At 38.3% G+C, this 23,242-nt stretch overlaps 1 protein-coding gene across 2 annotated transcripts; it reads left to right on the forward strand.

Annotated features, from left to right (window-relative positions):
- The first annotated feature begins 16,672 nt into the window (after positions 1–16,672).
- On the forward strand, positions 16,673–22,959 carry LOC143586202 (protein TIME FOR COFFEE-like). Of its 2 annotated transcripts, none has more exons than XM_077067802.1 (13): positions 16,673–17,003; positions 17,081–17,563; positions 17,651–17,814; positions 17,922–18,159; positions 18,251–18,656; positions 18,789–18,852; positions 18,934–18,993; positions 19,077–19,335; positions 19,424–19,478; positions 19,550–19,616; positions 19,705–20,043; positions 20,121–22,419; positions 22,517–22,959. In XM_077067802.1, exons 1-13 carry the CDS (start codon positions 16,880–16,882, stop codon positions 22,519–22,521), a joined length of 4,563 nt encoding a protein of 1,520 aa, XP_076923917.1. In that variant the 5' UTR covers positions 16,673–16,879; the 3' UTR covers positions 22,522–22,959. The 2 variants fall into 2 exon arrangements, with proteins under 2 accessions (XP_076923917.1, XP_076923916.1); XM_077067801.1 differs by having other exon boundaries at positions 16,674–17,003; positions 22,491–22,959.
- Positions 22,960–23,242: the final 283 nt, after the last annotated feature.

Consider the following 23,242-nt stretch of genomic DNA (forward strand, 5'->3'; position numbering starts at 1 on the left):
TGAAACTCACCCTATATGTGTTAAAACTAACTATCCTATTAAGTCTGTTTTGAGAAAACCAGAAATGTCAGGTAGGATGGCAAAATGGGCAGTAAAGCTAAGTGCATATGATATAAGGACTGCTATCAAATCCCAGGCATTAGCAGACTTTGTGGCTGATTTCACCAGTAAACTTAAAGAAAAGGCAGACTTGGAAGTCCAACAACTTGAAGAAACCAAAGATAAGTGGACTCTGTACACTGATGGTGCTTAAAATGTTAGAGGAACATGTCGCGGGATTCTGCTGAAATCGCCACAGGGGGACATTATACCTCAATCCATATCCTGCGGATTTCAAGCCACAAATAATGAGGCAAAATACGAATCTTGGATAGCAGGATTACAACTAGCAATCGACATGAAAATCAGGTTTATTCAAGTACATGTTGATTCATTATTATTAACTAATCATTTTAATGGTTCTTACGCTGTTTGAGGAGAAAGACTAATGAAATATCTAGAGCTAGTTAAAAAACTAGCAAAGTGTTTCGAAATGTTTGATATTTCTCAGGTACCTAGAGAAGAGAATGTTGAAGCAGACGCCCTAGCATATTTAGATTCATCCTTCAGGATACCAGAAGGTGTCAAGATCCCTATCGTACATATCCTGAGCCCAGCAATAGAAGAGCAAGGTGTCAATGAAATATCAAAAGATGGCGAAGATATGGGAGCCAAGAATCCTGAGAATAGTGAAAACTCCTAGATTATCCCAATCAAATAATATATTAAGGATGGGGTTATCCCCAAAGATGAAAACCCAAGAGCTTTTCGCACAAAGGTAATCCCATACACTATAATGAATGATATATTATACAGAAAATCTCTTGCAGGACCATATCTTAGGTGCTTGGAGAAGGCAGAAGCTCAAGAAGTTCTTCAAGATATCCATGATGGAGATTGTGGGAACCACACTAGGGGCGGAGCTCTATTCTCCAAAATCCTGAGGACGGGGTATTTCTGGCCAACGATGAAGAGGGATGCTATGAATTATTCTTAGAAATGTGATGCATGCCAGAGACATAGCAACATTCTACACCAGCCAGCACAACCATTATATCCCATTATATCCCTTTGGCCTTTCATGAAGTGGGGAATGGATATCGTGGGGAAACTACCAAGAGCTCCAGAAGGAAAAGTCTTTATGCTGGCTATGACAGATTATTTCTCGAAGTGGATCGAAGCGGAAGCCTTTGTTCAAGTCAGAGAAAAAGAAGTCATCTCATTCATCAAGCGCAATATCCTAACCAGATTTGGGATTCCAGCAGAGATAGTGTGTGACAATGGCTCACAATTCATCGGCAAGAGAACAACCAACTTTTGTGCCGGTTGGGGAATCAAGATGATCACATCAACACCTGTCCACCCTCAGGCTAATGGACAGGCCGAATCAAGCAACAAAATCATCATCAATAACCAGAAGAAAAAGTTGGGGTCTAAAAAAGGAAAATGGGCCGAGGAACTTCCTTTCGTTCTTTGGGCAGATAGAACCACTTCAAAGAATGCTACTGGTCAGACTCCTTTCTCATTAGTGTTTGGAGCTGAAGCAGTTATCCCCACAAAGATGGTTATCCCAACAGCCAGAGTCACTCATCAAAATCCCGAAGATAACACTCGAAGCCTACTTGAAGATCTAGATGCGGTAGAAGAACTCCGGGATTTGGAAAAGATCAGAATGGCTTCTTATCAACAGAAGATAGCAAAGTCCTACAACAAGAATATCAGAGTTCGAAGGTTTCAAGAAGGGGATTTGGTTCTCCGAAAAGCTTTCAAAATACTACCAATCCTACGGATGGGAAGCTCGCACCAAAGTGGGAAGGTCCTTACCTGATTGACTCGGAAGCAGGAAAGGGGGCATACAAATTATCTACTTTGGATGGTGACTTACTACCAAGGGCTTGAAATGCTATACATCTCAAAAAATATTTCATGTAAGACTTCTATCCCGAGGATAACTGTTATACTAAACAGTCAAGGTATGTATTCAAACTTAAACTTTTATTCATTTTCATTATTATTATTCTTCAAACAAGGTACTGACTTAAGCATCGGATGGGTGTTAGCAAGGCTAACACCCACCCCTCACTTAGAGTTAATTGTTTTGGAGATATGAGGAAATATAGTCAACTTGGGCCTTCGTCGCCAGTTTCTAAGGGCTTTGTCGCCAGCTTATCCTTAAGGTATAAGGGGTTTTCACCTCTTCTAAGGTTTAAGGGATCTTCATCTCTTCTTAAGTCGCCTGTAGAGCAAGATTATTCAACCTTAGTTTGAGAGGCGGGGCTAGCACATGAAATATAGTGACTTGTTACCTCGTTATCCTAGGCTAATGGTGTGGATCTTGAGGTTTAAGGGATCTTCATCTCTTCTTAAGACGCCGGTAGCGCATGATTTATTCGGCCTTAGTTTGAGAGGCGGGGCCAGCACATGAAATATAGTGACTTGTTACCTCGTTATCCTCGGCTATTGGTTTGAATCATAAGTTTATGGTAGACGTACCATAATCTAAGGTTAAAGAGATTTACATCTCTTCTAAAGGGCCTTGTCGCCAGTCCATTCTTAAGGGTTAAGAGATTTACATCACTTCTAAAAGGCCTAGTCGCAAGTTCGTTTCTAATGGTTTAAGAGATTTTTCATCTCTTCTAAAAGGCCTTGTCGCCAGAATTTCTAAAAATATTTTCAGGTTAATGCTAATGCCATGATTCTATATTCCCAGGATTAGAGGAATATTCTAAACAATGCTCTTATTACAAGGATAAGACGGTCTGGACAATTTCCAGGTTAATTGATACACGGTTCTGGTATTATTTACAATTTGCAAGTATTTTATCTTTCATATTATATAAAATTGATGACTTGGTATTGGTTTATTGGTAAAACTTAAACTTTTTACTAAAAGATTTTTCATGAAACTTAGATTTTTCTAAAAACAGAAAAAATGAAAGCATGCCAATATAAGTCATAAAAAGTTGTGCTAATATTATAATGCAGAAAAAAATAGTCCGAGTTTCACTCAAAACGGAGCCCATCCACCCGAACTATCATAATTTTTCTAAGTGCCGAAAGTAAAAGACAGTTTGGGCTTCGTCCTGAACCAGGATCCCTCCACCCAAACCATTATCCTAAGCATACTACATTATCCATACATAACCAAAATAGAAATTGTTCAAAACAACCATTCAAAACACATAAAAACCACCTGGAAACCAGGTTTAGACCTTTCCACCCTCAGCATCATCACCTTCCTTCTTCTCCAAATCTGTCATCTCCCCAGCCTTAGTCTCCTTCACATCCTCACCAGCTCCAGCATCCTTGATCACCTCAGAAGTCCCAGCCGTCTTACCCACTTCAATCTTCTCCCCCCTTAGCACCTTGAGCTTTTTCTTCCAAGCTCCAGAATTCCAAGAATCCATCACATGACCCTTCGCTTGTACTTCCTCGGACATCTTGATCATCGACTCCAGAATGCTGGCGGCTGCACACTTCTTAGCATCCTCAAGAAACTCAGTCTTCTCTGACTCAAATGAGGCTTTGAGATCCGAAATCTCTTTATCCTTCTTTTTGAGCAACCTGTCCTTGATGTAAACAGCCTGTAGAAGATCGGCGAGCTTGGCTGCGGCCTCTTTTTTGGACAATTCAGCATCTTGGGATATCTGACGGTAACTTTCGGTTTTCTGTTATTCCCAAATTAATATTAGTTTTTCTGCAGATTATTATTTTCAGGATAAGCAAAAAAGTATTTACTGTTCCGAGAAAGTTAGCAAGAGCTTGAAGCTTCTCCACAGCATCAGTAGTGGTCATATCAGCAAAAGGCTCGGTCTCAGCTGAAGTAGTAGCTTTCCTCTTCTTCTGTGCAGCACTTTTCTGGCGGGTCGTTGGAATTCTCACCGAAGGGGAAAGTGTCTTAGAATGTTCTTGTTTCACCACTGGTCTATCCTCAATAAGATCATCCAAATCCACCAACCTAAAAGACTTTGGCTTCGGCATCCCTACACAATGATTCATCAAGTTATTTTCAAGATAACAAAATTCCTAGAAAACCTAAAATCCCCAAAATACTTACCGGAATTCATGCTTTCAGCAGGTTTTGCGGCAATCACACTTGTCTCTCCCGTTTCTTCATCTAACCAAAACTCCCTTTCCTCTGCTGGAATCTTGAACAATGCCTTGAGCCTTTTCTTCGTATCCTTCCTAAGCTTTATCAAATCCTCAAACACAACTGTCAAAAAACAAACCATATCAAAATGAATCGTTTGCAAAAAGATACTTTATCCTACAAATCTCCTACCCTTATGAACCCATTTAGTAGGCAAGCTCATCCCATCAGGAATAGAATCCCGACGAACGAAAAAGAAGTGTTTTTTCCAATCAAGGTCGCTACCAGACACCTTGGGAATCATGTAAAGACGACTGGACTTAGATTGAAGGCAATAGCGAAAGGATCCGCGGCGATCTCAGACACACCAATGGATAGTCCATAAATTTTGTTCAGACGGTCTACTGTTACCAAAACCCTCCACACCATTGGCATAACTTGTGAGTACGAGAATCCGGTCACGTCAAAGAACTCTTGTATAAGGGGGGAAACGGATATGAAAGGCCAATCGAAAAGGGATAATAAAAGAAGCAGGTCCAGGTTTTAGAAGAAAAGTCGGCCTTGACTTTGGGATCGTATGGCCTAATGACGGTTTCGGCAGGTAATAAACCCGATTCTTTCAGAAACCTAATATCTAAATCGTTGAAAAGGCATTGATCTTCATCGGTCGCCGGAATGAGACCTTGGTCAACGAAATCGTCTAAGGTTGCTAAACAGAAAGGATTGGGTGCACGAGGGGTTCTTTTCCTCATCTTCAGTATGGATTGAAAGAAAAACTTCAAGAAATTAAAAAGATGAAAGATGAGAACTAACCTGGTTGTGAATCGGTGGAAGAGGATTGTGGTGTAGAAGAAGGAAAATGCTTTAATTATAACATAGAGGGACGGTTGTAGAGTCTCCTCGATTCCCGCGCACTTCATTTCACATATCAGAGATATTATTGCTTTTGAAATTTAAAATTTTTACAGCTGTCACGCAGTAAAAATTGGGGGCAATTTTTGGGTGTGGATTTTATCCTCGGAATTGAGCTTAACTTAAGGATGTTGACTCAAGCGGTTATTCTGAGGAAGGTACGTTGACTAATTCAATTGTCCTATATTATCTAACTGTTTGCAGATAAGATCACGTGTTAAATATGTTTATAAGAACGTGGAGTACAACGGAATGCTATTTGAACTTCGTCAACTAACAACGTGGGCAGTAACGGCTTGTTGAAGAAGTAGTCTAGGGTTTCCGGAATAATCGGAATAACAGTTGTAATCTTCTTATTATATATTGAGCTGATAATATCAATAGGTCACACGCATTTTCAGGATCTAGCTTACTAGCAATCACTGTAACACTTAGCTTTCGATATTCTATTAGCTCCAACCTTTGTAATCACTTGTTTTCGATATTAATAAACTCGACGGTGATAGTTTTCACCGTCCGGGGGTTTTTTATGTTGGAGATCATAATAATCAAGCGTAATTCGACCAAAAGTTAAGCTCATAATCTTTAACCGAAGGTATTCGACTAAAGATTAAGTTGTAAACTCTTGACCGAAACGAAGATTATCATAATCAAGGGTTTTTTCCCTCATAATCATATCTTTGTGTTCAACCTTATTATCGATAAGCACTTCACCTCACGCACTAATTTGATCAAAAGTTGCTTTGTCAATTTTTGACCGAAATAAAGACGATGATGCAAACAAATGTGGATACTTTTCTTTCATGGCGTCTTCTCGTTGCCAAGTAAACTCCGCGTCGCGCCGTGATTCCCGACGAACTTTTACTAACCGAATTCGAATACGCTTGGTTTTCTTCTCGTTGCGATCTATAATCTCAACGGGTCGTTCAACCATAATCATAGACTCATCAACATGAATTTCGTCGAGAGGTATATGGAGATTACCCTCGGCTAGGCACTTTTTGATATTCGAAACATGAAATGTCGGATGAACACCGGCAATTTCTTGCGGTAGTTTGAGTCGATACGCTACTTTCCCAACACGCTCAAGAATTTTGAAAAGACCAACGAAACGAGGAGCTAGTTTACCCTTCTTTCCAAAACGGACTACCCCCTTCCAAGGGGATACTTTTAGAGGGACAAGATCGTCAACATTAAATTCGATCGGTTTTCGCCGTTTGTCGGCGTAACTCTTCTGACGATCTCTAGCGGCTAGGAGATTCTTACGGATTTGATTAATGACATCGGTGGCTTCTTGGACCATCTCGGGTCCCGTGATTTGAGCTTCACCGATTTCGTTCCAACAAATCGGGGAACGACATTTACGACCGTAATGAGCTTGAAAATGAGCCACATCAATGCTAGAGTGGTAGCTATTTTTGTAGGAGAACTCGATGAACGGAAGATGAGAATCCCAATTCCCACCGAAATCAAGAACACATGCTCGTAGCATATCCTCGAGTGTTTGGATTGTACGTTCGGATTGACCGTCCGTTTGAGGATGATAAGCGGTGCTAAGATCGAGACGTGTTCCCAGAGCTTCTTGAAGAGATCGCCAAAAATGAGAGGTAAATCGGGCATCGCGATCGGAGATTATAGACAATGGCAAACCGTGTCGACACACGATTTTCCGAACATAGATTTGAGCAAGCTGCTCGACAGAATACTTTTCGCGGATCGGAATGAAATGAGCAGATTTGGTTAATCGATCGATGATCACCAAATGCTATCGTTGCCTTTTTGAGTTTTGGGTAATTTGGTGATAAAGTCCATAGCAATGTCTTCCCATTTCCAAACGGGAATCGGTGGTTGCTCTAGTAGACCAAAAGGTCTTTGATGTTCGGCTTTGACTTTCGAGCAAGTAAGACATTTAGATACAAACAACGCTACGTCCTTTTTCATACCCGGCCACCAAAAGGTAGCACGAAGATCGAAATACGTCCTTTTCGGTTTATAAACCGATGGCTCGGTGACTCCTGTTGTTGGATATGGCAACAAGGGAAGTTTTGAAGCATTGATAGGAGGGGTAATTTTGGTATCTTCGCGTTGCGAACCATCCTCCACATCTTTAAGTCGATTCATCAAACTCGTGCTATTGATAGTTTGAAGTCTCGCTAACCCATACGCCTCATGTAACGTTTGGGGCTTGAACATCTTTACCGGCCCTTTTATTCCCGGCTTCAAACCTTTCACATATAGGCTGACGGCATATGGTTCACTAATCGTAACCTTGTTAAGCAAGCGATCGAAACCTGAATTATAGTCATGTAGGCCATCGATGTCATCAGTAATCTGAACCAGAGATGCTATATCTTCCATTGCATCTTCAACATGGCGTTAGAGAAGCGTGCCGAAATAGCCTTCACATAGTCTGCCCATGGCAGATCTGCTACGGAACCCTTGCGGATTTTCATAAAGGCTTGATACTCGATAGCATCCCCTTCGTGATGTATAACTGCACATCTGAGTTTCGCATTATCTGGAGTCTCATCGATGACGAAGAAGTGTTCACAACGATGAATCTAGCCCTCAACGTTTTCCCCGTTAAACTTGGGGAAATCGACCTTACCCACTCGCATCTGCCGATAATTGACTCGTGCATCGGTCTTGCGGGCATCACCGATACCGGAACCATTAATCGCCTTCAAGATCTGTTCTTGTTGGCTCATCATGGCGGCTAGGGTTGCTTGGAGTTCGGATATGGCTTTTTCGTGATCCTTGATTGTCTTCTCAACCTCTTGATTGCGAGTGTTAGTCATCTCAGTGGTTGCGAAGCCGATGAAGATCGCCTGGAAAAGCTCTAATACCTATGATACGGTTAGAAAGATTGGAGAAGAAGAAACCAAATTAGAGGAGGAAATATTATCTCAAAACATTCTGATCTTCATTCCAAATCAAACGTAACTAAATAGAATTCCAATTACAAAAGACACCTCCAACTAAACCAAAATAGCATACCACTCCCTAACATGAAAATAATAATAAAACATAAATATAAATAATATAAATTACGCAACACTATTATATAACGAGTTTTCTATAAATTATGTGTGTTCGTTTATTTCGTGCTCTTGATATTGATTCAATCATTGACCGACACCGTTAATATCATTCACTAAAAGAACTAAAAGTAGGAATTTACCCCATCGATGATCTTATTTATCAGAGAGCTTTGGTCTTATGGTATTTATACCTTCTCTATTTTATGAATAAAAGCTTAATCTATAATATAGAGCATAGATGAATTTAATAAGTGTGGTTTAGGAGATTTATGTAAATAACTAAATATACTTATCTATCTAATATGATATAGTAAAATAATTTATGAAGCATGACATTTGAAGATTCATTATTAGCTAAAATTTCTTGCTCAAACTACTATCCTAATTTTAATAAAAATTTATTTATGTGTATGAAACATATCGATCCATTATTTAATCAAATAATTAGTTACCTAAATTATAAAGATTAAAAATATACGAATATTTATGTCAGTATAACAAAAATATTTAAATTTTTAATGAAGTCATATCTATTTTTTTTATATAAAACATATATAACACTTTTTAGTGTGGGAGATGAATGTGGTAAAAATTAGTGCTCGATATTTATATGTCTAGGAAGATAAAAACAATAAGAAAGTATGAATGAATATCAATTTATTCTCGCATATTCATTCAACCTCCATGGATCCATGGATCTTTCATCAATCTCATTCAAATGTGTAATACAAAATCATGTTTTAGTCATGCGAATTTTATATAACTGTTTATTTTTATGTAATTTATAATTAAACATCTTATCATCTTTTGTTATAATCCGTTATTCCACTAAAAAAATATAATTACAACTTATGAAATCACTAGGTGCATCTTTTTAGTGATTATGAAGAAATTATGTAAGAATACATAATGTATTCGTATGAATATTCCATTATAAAATAGAGTTTGAACTTATTAAACTATTTAATTTGATAAAATATAGGTTTTTTATTTAATCATTTAGTTTCTATATTTTAATTGTTTTTTTAGCTTGCAATACATCACACGGGTTCTAAACCTAGTTACATAATATTTTGACAAACGCTAGGAAGACAATATTTAATAAAATAATAATTAACTTATTTATTACCGTATAATTTTTACGATTATTTGTTTCTATATCTATATCATATTATTGTTGTTTTTATCTAACACCGTTTATTATAAAAAATGAATTCAGATTACTACTTATATAGAATACTACTTATATAGAATGATATGCTAATGACCCCACCATTGAAGATTAATTAATATTAAATTTAAACTCTATTAAGAAAAACATTAATTTAATAATGAATGAATCACTTATTATAAGTTGCTTGCCAGATATGCTTTTAACTAAATTATATTCATGAGTATACCCAAGTATTCCCTTAGATTGCTCCTTTCGAGCATTAAAATATATATTAATATTTATTTCTATTTATCGACTTTGTTTATTGCAAGTTGGTCGTAGTTTAGCCATCGAGTCGTCCAATGCTTTTATTATTATTATTATTATTATTATTATTATTAGTATTAAAATTGTTTGGAACTAACTCCAAAATTCGAGTGAGGGTCAAACTCTAGAACATCTTAACTCTTAAGAAATAACTCACCAGTATTGAAAAACTCTTTTAAATCAGATTTCAAAATTAAGATCTCCAGGTTTCTAACTCTTAGTTATCACTATCATGTCATTAAACTAGCAAATCAATTACGAGTCCTCCAATGCTAATTTCATACTGTTTAATATTAGGTAAAACGAAAGCAACAAATTCCCATTAATTTATTCATTTAATTTACTTTTAAATTCCTTATTGTTACCGGTATATTTTAAACAAAGGTTGAATTTTTCTTAATTTAATCTCTTTTAAATTACGAGCATACCCTTTGACACTAAATTATTATTTTTCTTGATAGGAAGTGATCTAGATAAGAATTATAAATTATAAATTAGTATAAAAGAAGAGTTTGGTGTCACAGATAGAATTGTTGAGTTTGTTTTGTATATATGTTAGTTATTCTATGTTTAGGCAGTAACCTATCATTTAGCCGGATGGTGGCGTTTTTAGTTTGTGCCCTGTGGTAACGGTTGGCAAACCATGTTCGAGTCTTTCATATTACAAACACTGTGTGTGTTTCTTTGGTTCAATATTTTGGTGGACCCTAATCTAGAATATTATTAAAGGATAGATCGTATGTATGTATACCTTTGACTGAAGGAAGTAATATCCATCTATAGATTTGTGATTTGTTGATTATGGAGTAAGAAGTCTATACTTATTATGGGATTTTTTTTTGTAAGGTTTTTGGATTCAAGTCAAACGATTTTAAGTCTTTGCACCTGATGTAACATATCGTTCTATTCTCCTTCATTCATGGATAATATAATAATATTATACGGATTGAAATTTAATTTATAAGAAAACAAAATTTATATTTTCTATAACTAACATTTGAATCAATGATGGGCCATCAGCCCCACCGATCGTCTCCATATCCGAGTATGGAACCGTGGGGTTTAAGGCTGGTACGTCACTGAAGATAAGATCGTACATTAGTCACAACTCGAAGACCACTCTCAAGAGGTTTTTTTTAATCATGTTTTACTGAATCAAGATCTTGATAACTTGATTAGTTAATATTCGACTTAAGTGATGTTCGTGAGATGCTAAATGCATTTGTAGCAATGCTTCTGAATGACTTCGAATATATGATCGGGTATGAAATTAACTTTTAAAAATTCACGAGTTTGGAATGATATTAGGTGATGCTTTCTGATTATATAAACATATAGCCCGTAGCATGACCATCTATGTTGATATATATAACAAGTGGTTTTTCCCGCGGAACGTCGGTAAAACCCGGGGCCATGATGTGGTAAGTCGACGTGAATTATGTCGCTTTCGGTTACGCGTGTTATTGTACCGGAACTAAGACAAAATAAAACAAAAAATATATAAATCGGGGGTGGACCAATGGTGTGCCGTCAATCGGTAAAACTTTATCATTCATAAAACCCAACTGTTATCGAACTCGGATGTTGAGGCTGTGAGTCTACGTGAATTCTGTCGGTTTTCGTCATGTTCGTTACAGTACCGGAACTGAAAAAACAAAATAAGCAGTCGGCTGGTTTTCGTTACGGTACTGTAACTAAAACAAAACGTGGTAAGTCTACGCGAAGAAAACGACCTAATTTGCATAGGCTCAACGTCTCAACAGGCAGGATCTACAACGCTCGATTTTACCAACGCCCGAGTTTACCGACTGACACCGACTGCTGAGGCGGTGAGTCTACGTGAATTATGTCGGTTTTCGTCATGTTCGTTACGACACCGAACTGAAAAAAATTTGCAGTCGGTTGGTTTTCGTTACGGTACTGGAACCAAAACAAAACACAGTGAGTCTACGCGAAGAAAACGACCTATTTTGCATAGACTCAACGTCTCAACGGCCAGAAGCGACAACGCTCGATGTTACCAACGCCCGAGTTTAAAGACCAACAACATCCCATTGGTCCACTCAAATTTTATATTTTCCCTTCTTTTATCCCCGGTGCGGTAACAAATTTAGCCACAAACGACCGAATTCATGTCCAATTACCGCCTCAATGGCCGGTACCGAGAACACTTGGGTTTTACCACCGTCCGGGTTTACCGACAAAACAAACTTCGTTTTAAATAATCTATTTTTTATATGTTAATTGGCGAATATATTTCTTTTTGGAAGCTAAGGTTTTACCAATGATATTTATATTGTAACGAACGTAAATGATACTAACTAAATTCGAATCAACTCACCGACATTGAGGTTTACTATTACCTAGATTTTAACATTGAGGTTTTACCAATTGCCCCGGCGCAACGCATCGGGTATAAATCTAGTTATGTTATATAATACAACGTAGAGGTTGGCTATTTGATATAATTAAATATACGGATTTCATTTCTTGTCACTTCAAAACTATTTTATTGCTTTAATCTTTAATTAATTTTATTAAATACTTAGACTAGTTGTTGTGGGGCTTCAACAAGGGTTGTAAAGTAATGTGGCCTAATAGCGAGGCTTTAGTATCACACCGAATCTTTAACACTTGGGGCGGTAAAGGGGGAATGGTAGCGTGGTAACACCCCTTTAATAAGTAAGGGGTTGTTTGGTAGTTTTTGAATGGTCATTAAGAGGCTACATCTGAATGGAATCATTAAGATGTTAACCAAGGAAAAAGTAGAAGAATACGACTTGTGATGGTTAACCATTCAGACTTGATGTTACCTCTTAACCATTCATATTCTTTAACCATTAAGAGGTAGCCTCTGAATGGTCGTTAAGAGACTACCAAACAACCCCTAAATGGCGAGGCCCATATATTTTAACAAGGAAATTATGGCGCTTTAACATGGCAGTGAGGCTTTAAAACCCTATATGACAATGACATAATGCTTTAACTTAAGGCTTAAAACCATCCACAGCGATCAGTCTTATAAGTAGCAACATTGGTTCCAAGTTCGTTACACATAAGAATCCATCAATGAAAGTTCATATAACCGTTTTAGTTTTTTGTTTTAAGTTTCATGAGGAGAGATTGTGGTAACCAATGATGGAGATGAAGGTGGTGTTCATCAACTAGCTAGTGTGGGACAAAGAGAGGTAACAGTTTGCGGTCGTTTGTTGTTAGCAAGAAACAACATTCCCGAATGGTAATAACTCAATTTCGTGGAGCATGTGATTCTCATGGGTGACTAACGATCACAAAACAATTCATACAACGCATAAAAATCCACAATGTATGAACCACCTGAATGTCGGGTGGAGGATTAACAGTTACAACGCCTTCCTTGATTTGATCAAAGATCTAAGTAGAGTATATTACAAACCCGTGGGGTGGGGTGGGGTGGGGGGGGGGGGTTCAAACCAAGCATATGACAGATTATGTCATGGTTCCTAGTTGTGTTAACAAATCAACACCATGAATTTGTGAACTACCAACGTGACACCGATAATTGATTCAAGGAACATGATGCTGAGATGAGAAACCATAAAGCCCTTAATTCAAAATATAAAGTGTCAAGTATGGCGGATTAATCAGAGTCTTTCTAAACGTCTGCAAGGAAGTCTTCATAGAGGTCTGGTGATAATAGGCGACAAAAGAGTTTGAAATCGTTTATAATAAAAAAGGATATGAACCGTATATCATCAAAAGAAATGAAATACCATTTATAACCAATTAACTATTTTATTTTATATTATACAATTTATTATGTTCAAGATTTCATATAACGAAACAATCAATTTATACAATATTTATTTGTGAAGGATATTAAAATATCCTTAATTAAAATTAATTAGATATCAAATAATTAGATAGTAGCATTAATAGCCAATTAACTACTTGATTTTCTTTACCCATTTCCTAGAATTAATTGATATTAATTAAGGATATTTTAATATCCTTTAAACATAAATGAACATTGTAAATATTTTTAAATGTTCAATTAATCTTTATTCAAATCAACTTCTCATAGTACACAACTATGTGTAATTTCTAATAGAAATATGGTGTATTAGTAGAAAACATGGGCTAACCAATGGAGATATAAGTTCAATCCTCATTTACACCATTTTAGGAGAGGAAATGGGCGACTCAATAAAGGAGGATTGAGATCTTTGTGATCTCCAGTTCGATCATGAGGGCATCCGGTTTTTACCACCATGGGCCTTCGAGCGGGTGTGTTTTCCCCGGAACTGGAGAGAACTTGGAGACGCTAAAGGGTTTCGTATGACTGGGTTGGGCCAACCGGCGGTGATCTTTTGTCATTGGGTCAACATGACAACATATACGAATTACATGGGCATTCTATGTTTATTGGTCGTTCAAAAAAAAGTACGTACCTATGTAAGATTTAGCAAAATACTTATAAAAACAATCCTTGTAAATAACCAATAAGCAGCTTGATTTAAGGAATTAATGATTTAAACACAGATGGTCTCTTCCCTTAAACGCTTATCTTAATTGTCTGTGTTTATGAATCGATTTCCAAACAAATATGCTATTAGAAAAGGAAAAGACATTTTAGAGGGATAGTAAGTTGTAATTGTAGTGTTTTTGAGAAACTCACACGTTTTGATTCGCACTTCACTTTCGAACATTAATTGCGTGTTACCTAAGTTAAGCACTATTTTGACAACAGTGGATCACCAAAACTCAGAAAAGATCAAGGTTACATACAATTCCAAACATAAACGTTGTGGATATATTCATTAGACAATTCCAAGAAGCTCGTCACTTGCTCACGGGTTCACATGACAATTCACAAAAAAAAAAGTTAGGGTGTGTTCGTTTCACATAATTTGTAGGAATTTAGAGGAATTGGAATTAAAATCTCATGACATGACATGTTCGTTTCGTTGGAATTGGAATCTTAATTCCATTTTGATGTGTTCGGTTCAAAGAATTGGAATTGGAATTCAATTTCTTCAAATTTCTTTAAATAAAGGGATTCCAAATCCTTCCAAGATGTAGAGAAATTCAAGGAAATTCATTGGAATCTTTTCTCGAGTTTTTTCTTTAACGAGAACAACGAATAAAACATTTTAGCTTTTTTACTTTTTTGGGTTTTAATTTATATTTTGAGTAATGAAATTTTTATTATTATTTTTGAATATATTTTTTTGGGAAAAGGGGGTGGGGGTGGGGGTGGGGGGTGGGGGTTGATCAGAAAACCCATAAAAGTTAAAAAAAATTATAACGCCATATATAAATAAAAAAACAAAAATTCTATTAAAACTAAAATGTGTCCGCTATTATCCTCGTTAAAAAAAAATGATTTCAATTCATTTGTTAAACAAACACATAAAAAATGGAATTGGATTTCAATTCCTTTCATTTCAAATTCCTTTTGGAATGTTCAGATTCCAAATCCAATTTCTTTTAATTTCAATTTCATTCCATTATGTGAAACGAAAACGCCCTTAATGTTTAATAGAGATAGATACAATTCATGTGAAGACAACCACTCACTAATGACTTCACGTCACAATTCACAGAAAGAAGAAGTTAGTGTTTAATATAGACAAATACAATGCGAGTCATCTGTACCCATTTATAACTTGCAACGCGAGTAATTAAAAGTTTTTTTTCTAGTAGTGAAGAAAAATAAAGATTAGGGGTATGTTTGGCAAAACTAGCTGGTAGCTGTTGGCTGTTAGCTGGAAGCTGGTGGCTGGAAGCTGTAGCTCTTTAGATATATTTAGATGTTTGGCAGAGTAGCTGGAGCTTTTAATAAAACGTATAAAATTACTAAAATGGGCATAACTAAAATCAATAATAGTAAATGTATTTATTTTGGAAGGTTATTTAAGTAAATTATCATACTAAAAGCTTGCAGCTCTTTCTAAACGCTACTAGTAGAAGCTTTAAGCTTTAAGCTTTTTCTCCTGACCTAAAAGCTTCAAGCTCCTTGAACTAAACATAGCTTTTAATTGAGTATGAGCTTTTTCTTAAAAGCTTGAAGCTTGTAGCTCCTAAAAGCTCCTAAAAACTTCATGCCAAACATACCCTAGAAAGTAATATATAATATCTAGACTTTAAGACTATGTGTAGTGACCGTGAACTAACAAACACCGCTTTAGCTTGTCTTCACATTAAGCATCACTACACGATCGCCAATAAGCGCTAAAGGCGTCTCCACCAAAACCGTTAACAAACATGAATGCTAAAGATGAGATAAGGTCCACCAATTTAGCCAAACACAATCTTTGTTTTTTCTTATTGTTTTTCTTTTATTTATTTTTTTTAATTAACCACAACAACCTTATAAAGATAGTGAGTTTGTTAAAAACTCACTACTTACGTGACAGTAACAAAACATTTTAACAAATAGTTTAAGTTAAAACCAATACCTTTAGGGCAAGTGGGTGCATTACTCGGAGCCTCCCAAGTAATGTGAGCAGGTAGTCGAGTATCCTAAGGGCACTGGTTTTAGGATGGATTTACATCTAGGATAATTTTGTATGACTTAAGGTGTGATTATCTTATTCCTATAGGTTAATTATCAAGTGGTTAATTTTAAGTACACCACCACCCCACTTAATTCAAGTTTGACACATATAGCTTTGGATTTCTCTTTTTAAAACCTTTATCCCAAAAACACAAACAATTTTCTTTTTACTCTCTCTCTCATTTCCGAACTTTCAATCAATCCTCCCTCCTATTGTTGCAAGTGAATTTATGTCTTCACATCATAACTCCTTTAATTTATTATTATTCCAATAAAAAAAAACGAAAGCTTGTCGAGTAAGCAAACGACCGACACGTGTAGGTTATGAATCATGCCATGTCAGATGCTAGGTGAAGTATAGCCGTCAGATACCGTAGTGGCAATAACGGTGCCGATGCAAGTACACGTGGAAAGCAAACTCATCTGGTCCGTCCATCAGGCTTGAGTAGGCTTCGTGGAGCGTGAAATAGAAATACCGAAAAGATGATGTTATATTATTATAGAGACAGAGAGATAGTGTCTCTGTGTGTGTGAGAGAGGAAAAAAATAAAAACTAGTGAGAGAGAGAGAACCGCATAAGAGATCTGAGAGAGAGTGAATCATCTTCATCATCCTCTTATCATCATAATAATCAATCTCTCTCTAGAAATATCATTTTTTGGTTAATCGAGTTGGTTAGGTTGAGGCGGCGAGTTTGTTATTTGGTAATTGGTGATTAATTCTATTGAATTATGTTGTGATGATTAAAAGACATAAAGTAGTAGTAGATCTGACGTTAAATGGATAGAAATAGAGAAGCACGACGAGCTAATAATAATAATAATAATACCATGGCGGCTCCTCCCAACGGTCTTTCGTCGGCTAGACGGAGACACCGGAGCTCCAGTTTACGTGACTCACCAGGTCAGTTTAATTCAGACTCAGGTCTGTTTAATTAATCAATCAATTATTAATAATAATTATTAATTTTTTTTATATAGATGAAGACGGTGGGATGGAGGTACAAGAGGCGAGTAGGTTAAGAGACAGAGGTGTGATTAAAAAGGATCGAGATCGGGATCGAGAACGTGAACGGGACCGAGAACGGAGTCGGAGTAAACGGAGGAGAGAGAATCGGATGATGAGTCATCACGACGGAGATGATTCATCGTCGGAGAGTGTGAATGATGAAGAAGACGATGAAGATGATGCCGGAAATGGTGGTGGTTTAAGGATGTTGCCACCTCCGCCGTCGGCGAGTAATCATCATAGTCATAATATTAATAATATTAATAATAGTAGTAATTCGTATTCTCAACATCTTCACCGGAAAAGCTTTCCGTCTTCTGGTGGTAATAGTAATAATAATAAAGTGTTTAGAGGTTCTGGTTCTCCGGCGGCGGTTCCGGCGGTAGCTCATCCGCCGGCGTGGAAGGCCGCCGATGAGATGATTGGTGTATCGGTTCCCCGGAAAGCTCGGTCCGGTAAGAATAATATTAATTTTTTGACTTTGGAGTTAAAGTTTTAATCTTTTTTTTATTTTATTTTATTTGTTTTGGTTTGAATTGCAGCATCTACAAAGAGGTCACATGAATGGACATCAGGTGTGATAGGCGGAACCGGAACCGGAACTGGATCCGGGACTGAATCAATTCACCGGCAGTCTTCGACTTCACCGGCGCCCGAACCGCCTTTATCGCCTTCATCGTCTAATGTTTCAGTTCGGAAAAAGATGGTTTGTGTAATTGTGTTATTTATTTATTTACAAGAACATAATAAACAGCTTTCATGTGCAAATATTATCTTTTTCCTGACAGAAAGCTATTATCTTTTACTTTACAGAAAGCTAATGGAAGTTCAAAGCCAAGACCACCAAAATCATTATCCAAGTCATCATCTTCAAACCCTGAAGAGCTTGAGATTGAGATAGCAGAGGTGTTATATGGTCTCATGACTCAATCACAAGCTCCATCTAAGAAGGATAATAATCCATTAAATGATTCAACTGCAACTGCAAATGCAAAGTTTGAGTCTAATAAATCCAGTAGTGATACCAAGTCAACGTCCTTGTCAACAGTTGGTAGGTTAAGTTAAATTTGTGCATCTATGGTTTTTTTTCTTGTTTTTGCATCTGTAATCATTAAAGTTTTGATTTTTAATGATTTCAACAGCACCAAAGAGGAAGAGACCACGGCAAGTGTCAGAGAATCCGTTTAGTGTACGAAGCAGTCCGGTTTCGTCTTCAATGAAGGCCGAAACGGATCATTATCAGCATCATCAATCTCCGAAAACAGATATCTCTTCGCCTTATTTGGAAAACAGTAGCCCTGCTTCTGCTGTTGCTGCTGAAAATGGTACTTCTTTTGGTTTCACCACTTTGCCATCATCGGAGCCGCAGCCGCCGCCGCCGTTGGCGGCAGAGGCGGGAGAGGAGGCGAAATTTGGGGTGGGTGTAGTGTTGACTAAAGAAGCGGCTGAGAAGGATTCTCCGGCAGTAGGGTTGAATGATGGAAATAATAACAATAATAATATTGAAACAGTGATAACGACAGCTGCATCAACGAAAACGACTGATCTGTGAGTAAATTTTGCCATTTAGGGATCTTATGTCTTAATTGTTGTGTTTGGTGTATTTAATTGACAGATCTTTTAACTAAAATCTTGGTTTTTGATCATCTGTTGAATGTTTTTTTTTTTCTTTTTTTGCAGGAAAGTAGCTGCTATTCAGGAGACTGTAAATAAAAAAGAAGAGAAATTTGAGATAGATCTGATGGTGAGACACATAACAAGTTCTGATTTTTTTGATTTCTGTGTGATGTTCTAATGGGATTCTTCTTATTTGTTTCAATTTTAGGCTCCACCTCCTCAACAAAGAACATCTGATGGTGATATTGAATTTTCTAATCAGAAGCAGGTGATCATCTTTTCTTAATTCTTAACTTTTCATCTGTTTGTTAAATCTGGTTAAAAAGCTTATATCTTGAACTTTTTTTTAAGAATTTACCTGAACCGAGCAAAACTAAGGAAGAACAGAAGCTCATAATTGGCAAAGAGGAGACACTGCTGTCAAAAACTGGGAGTGTTCAGGAAACTGGAGAATCATCAAAGCAAGCAATGAATGAAGAAAGAAAATTAGATCTTAGCCTTGATTTTGAAAAACCGAATAAGGATAGTGGTAACAGCAACAGATCACTGCATCAAGCTCTTAAACATCAACAGTTATCAACAAAATCTGAAACCCACCCAGAAAAGACAGGTAATTTACTGCCAAAATTTTCACCTATATCATCCATCTACTCTTTCAAGTGATCTGGATTTTAAGCTGTTTCATTTTGAATTCACAGCTCAACCAAGTTCTTTGCCAATACCTATGCCAGTAGCCAACTGGCCTCCAATGGGGTAAGCTCAAAACTTTTTTTTTTCTCATTGACGTGTTAAAAAACGAGTCTTGATTATGAAACGATTAGCAGGTATGTGGCACCTTTGCAGGGAGTTATATCAATGGATGGGAGTGCAATGTCTTCAGCTCCGGTTCAGGTATTATTTTTGTCTTAAATCCTTCACTTTCTTCTGTTCTTTCGGTGTATTTTATTATTTGCTAATGGTTATTAAACAATCGTTACAGCCATTATTTACGCATCCAAGGCCAAAAAGATGTGCCACACATTGCTACATTGCAAGGAATATTAATTATCTTCAACAATTAATGAAGATCAACCCGTTTTGGCCACCAGCATCTGCATCTGCTGCACCTATGTTTGGTTCCAAACCTTCAACTGAGCTACAGTCACATATGCCACAGTCAATGCAAGACAAAAGTCAACAAGTTGGCATATTTCCTGGTCAAACCACTGTAAAAGACACCAAGTCTTCTCAAACCACAAGCGTTCCGGACCCCACCCTCAGAAAGCAACAGGTTTTGCTGCAACAAGCAATGCCTCCAGGCACTCCCAATAATATTCTTGTAAGTTAATCTGTTTTTACTTTCTTGGAGTGTGTATGGAAATTTTGATCTGATTTGTTTTTGTGTTGAATTTTCAGCACGGACCTGCTTTCATCTTTCCGTTTAATCAGCAACAGGCCGCGGTGGCAGCCGCCTCTGTACGACCTGGTACTTCTAAGCTTGATACCAGCACAGCAACGGGTGTTTCGGCTTCTGCCAATACAGCCACCGTGAGCTCTTCAACCACACCAGCTGCCGTCCCTGCATTGAGCTTCAATTACCCAAATATGAGTGCCAATGACACTCAGTACTTAGCAATCGTGCAGAACCACCCGTACGCGTTCCCAATGCCCGCCGCTGTCGGGGCCCCACCAAATTACCGAGGCAACCATCCTCATCCTCAAGCCATGCCATTGTTCAACGGCTCGTTTTATTCTTCACAAATGATTCACCCGTCACAAATCCCACAACCCCCCCATCCGGCTCCACCGCCAACTCAGGCCCAACAAACCCACCAGAACAGTAGTGGTTCTACTTCATCTTCACAGAAACATTTGCAAGCTCAACAGAGGCAGCAAGGAAGTGGTGTTGTGGCTGTTGGTGGCAACGCCAATGGCAGCGGTGGTGGTTCGCATAACAGTTATCCTGCTGCCCATAAAAGCCGCTCACCGCAAATGAACCCGCCAGCACAAGCACGGCATCTTGAAAACGAGGTGACTGGCGGTGAGGACAGTCCTTCAACCGCCGATAGTCGGGTTTCACGGGCGGCAACGAATACGATTGGTGTTTATGGTCATAACTTGGCCTTGCCAGTTCATACTCAAAACTTTGCTTTGATGACTCCTCAATCTGCAAGTGCCAGCTCAGCAGACAAGAAAACACAACAGGTGTTGAAACGAGTTGGTGCGGAGTCATCACCGCTGCAACCGCCTCAAACGTTTGCTATGTCTTTTGCTCAAATGAATGGTGCCCAAAACCATGCCATGTTCCAAAGCTTGCCAGAGTCAGTAAGACAAGGTTACCACCAGATGATGGCATCATCTGCTGTGTCAGCTTCAGCTCATCATTCTGAACCAAAGAAGGATTTCAGAATAACCGAAGAAGCTTCAAGAACAGGTCACGAATCTTCCAATCCTGATGATGACCGAAAGCTGCCTGCAAAATCTGGGCAGTCGATTGCATTTTCAAGACCCGACCTTGTGACAGACACATCTGGCTCTTCTGCAGCTATTTCTTCAAATTCTCTGAACCTCGGGTCAAACAGCCGATCAACCCGGTCTCCAATCTCAACCTCTGCTGCTCAATCTTCTCATCATTTTCATGCTCAGTTTCAGCAGCAACAAGTTCTCCAGCTTCAAAAACATCATCAGCAGAGTCAAAACCAAAACATGAATGCTAGAAGTAAAACCTTGAACCCTAACCAACCGCCGTCAAGTAATGGGACTGGGAGTCCATACCCGGATCATCTAATGACTTCATCTTCTTCAATGGCTGGCAAATTTCCAAACTCTCTATCATCTTTCCCGATTCAAACCAGCACCACCAATAGCAGCACGGTTCAATCTCCTCAGTGGCGGAATTCAGTCAGGGGCCCCACCACATCTTCAACCACCACATCATCCCTCAAAAGCCTCCATCAAACCCAGCAGCAACAGCCAAGTCGGTCCCAGGTTTCACACACCCAGATTTCATTTGGCGCGAGCCAGAAACTGCAACCGACACCATCAACACAAATGCAACAGCAGCATCAGCAGCAACAGAATCAAAACCCGAGTAGTAATAATAGTGCTTCACCTCCAATGTTAGTTGGTTCTCCTACAAGTTCTTCATTATCTTCACAACCGCCAAAAAACACACAAATATCTTCACCTTCGATTCTTGGTAACCCGCACAACTCAAATGTTAATAAAACTCAACAGCAACAGCAACAGCAACATCAGCTGCACAAACAACTACAACACCAGCAGCAGCAACAGCAGCGAGCTTATGCGCAGATGATGTTTACACATCCTAACATGCAAGTCCAACAGCCTCCAGGTCAACAGCATTCAGTCGGGTCAACACAAGCATCGGGATATTATCTTCCCAGAAAGCAGCAGCAGCAGTCGGTATCTTCAACCGCCATGCTGTCACTTTCGCCGTCCGTGACACTAGCTAGCACCACCACGTCTGATCCTGCAAAGGCGATTGCAGCCGCCACTAGTAATTTGAAAGGCGGTGTTGGGTTGGTGTCACAGCAAGGGGTTCTTCATGCAGCTCAGTATGGCGGCGGTGCGGTGGCCGCAGCAGCTGCAGCTGCGGCACAGTCTTCAATGCCTGCTGGCTTTCCGTATGTTCATAACGCGCCACCTCCTGCTGCGGTTCAGGTTAAACCTGCAGAGCAAAAACAACCCGCAGGTGAGTACATGAAAACATTTTGAAATTCGTTACTTTTCGCAGATGTTATATTTATAAATAAGTTTGAGCAGGAAATGACAATTTGCGTACGTGGCAGCCTGAAAAGTAAGCAGTTACTGGTGGCAGAGCTGTGGTGGCATGAAGGGTCCGGTTCGGTCTGGGAAGAAAACAAGTTTTGGATTGAAGTTTTGTGCGGTGATCACCGGGGTTATAGCAAGCGGACTGGAGGCTGCGGCCATGGTGATTTTTTGAAGGGGCTTTTTGGCTTAATGGATAGAGAAGTTTGGTGCTTCTTTGTGTCTAGACTTTAGACCTTTTTATGGGGGGGTTTCTTTTTGGTGAATTTTCTCCCTTTGAAAGATGGAGAGTTGAAAACTCTTATATCTTCTTGGACATATATTATATAAAAAGACTAATGGGATGGGATGTTTTTTGTATATGCAAGCATATATATGTATATGTATATGTCAGGCAGATAAAAAGAGTGAACCCCTTATGATTTTATTTATTTAATCTTTTGGCTAATCTTTCATTGCTGAATCTAGTGGTTGATATTGATGTTTTGATGCATATATGATTTTTCCATCTTTTATCTTAGATGTGGACTTTTCTTTTATCTTAGATGTGGACTTTTGGGGTTGCCTTTTATCTTTCAACTAAGTTTTTGGTGTGTTGTGAGGTATAGATATTGACATATGTGTACTGTATGGGGTTGGGGGGGGGGGGGGGTTGACATTATGGTGGTTTGTTTTTTCCTTCTCAAACCAAACTTTGTCAGCAGGTGATATATTTAGCAGATATGGTTATGTTTACCCTATAATAG

Source organism: Bidens hawaiensis, unplaced genomic scaffold, assembly GCF_021521415.1.
Source record: "Bidens hawaiensis isolate Kalapana, Puna unplaced genomic scaffold, B.hawaiensis_p1.1 tig00034468_1, whole genome shotgun sequence".
Classification (NCBI taxonomy): Eukaryota; Viridiplantae; Streptophyta; class Magnoliopsida; order Asterales; family Asteraceae; genus Bidens; species Bidens hawaiensis.

Coding starts and splice junctions, on each gene's coding strand:
- LOC143586202 (XM_077067801.1), top strand. CDS start 16,880: ATGGATAGAAATAGAGAAGCACGACGAGCTAATAATAATAATAATAAT. Junction 18,853..18,933: donor AATTTGAGATAGATCTGATG/GTGAGACACATA, acceptor TTTCAATTTTAG/GCTCCACCTCCTCAACAAAG. Junction 20,044..20,120: donor GCACTCCCAATAATATTCTT/GTAAGTTAATCT, acceptor TTGAATTTTCAG/CACGGACCTGCTTTCATCTT.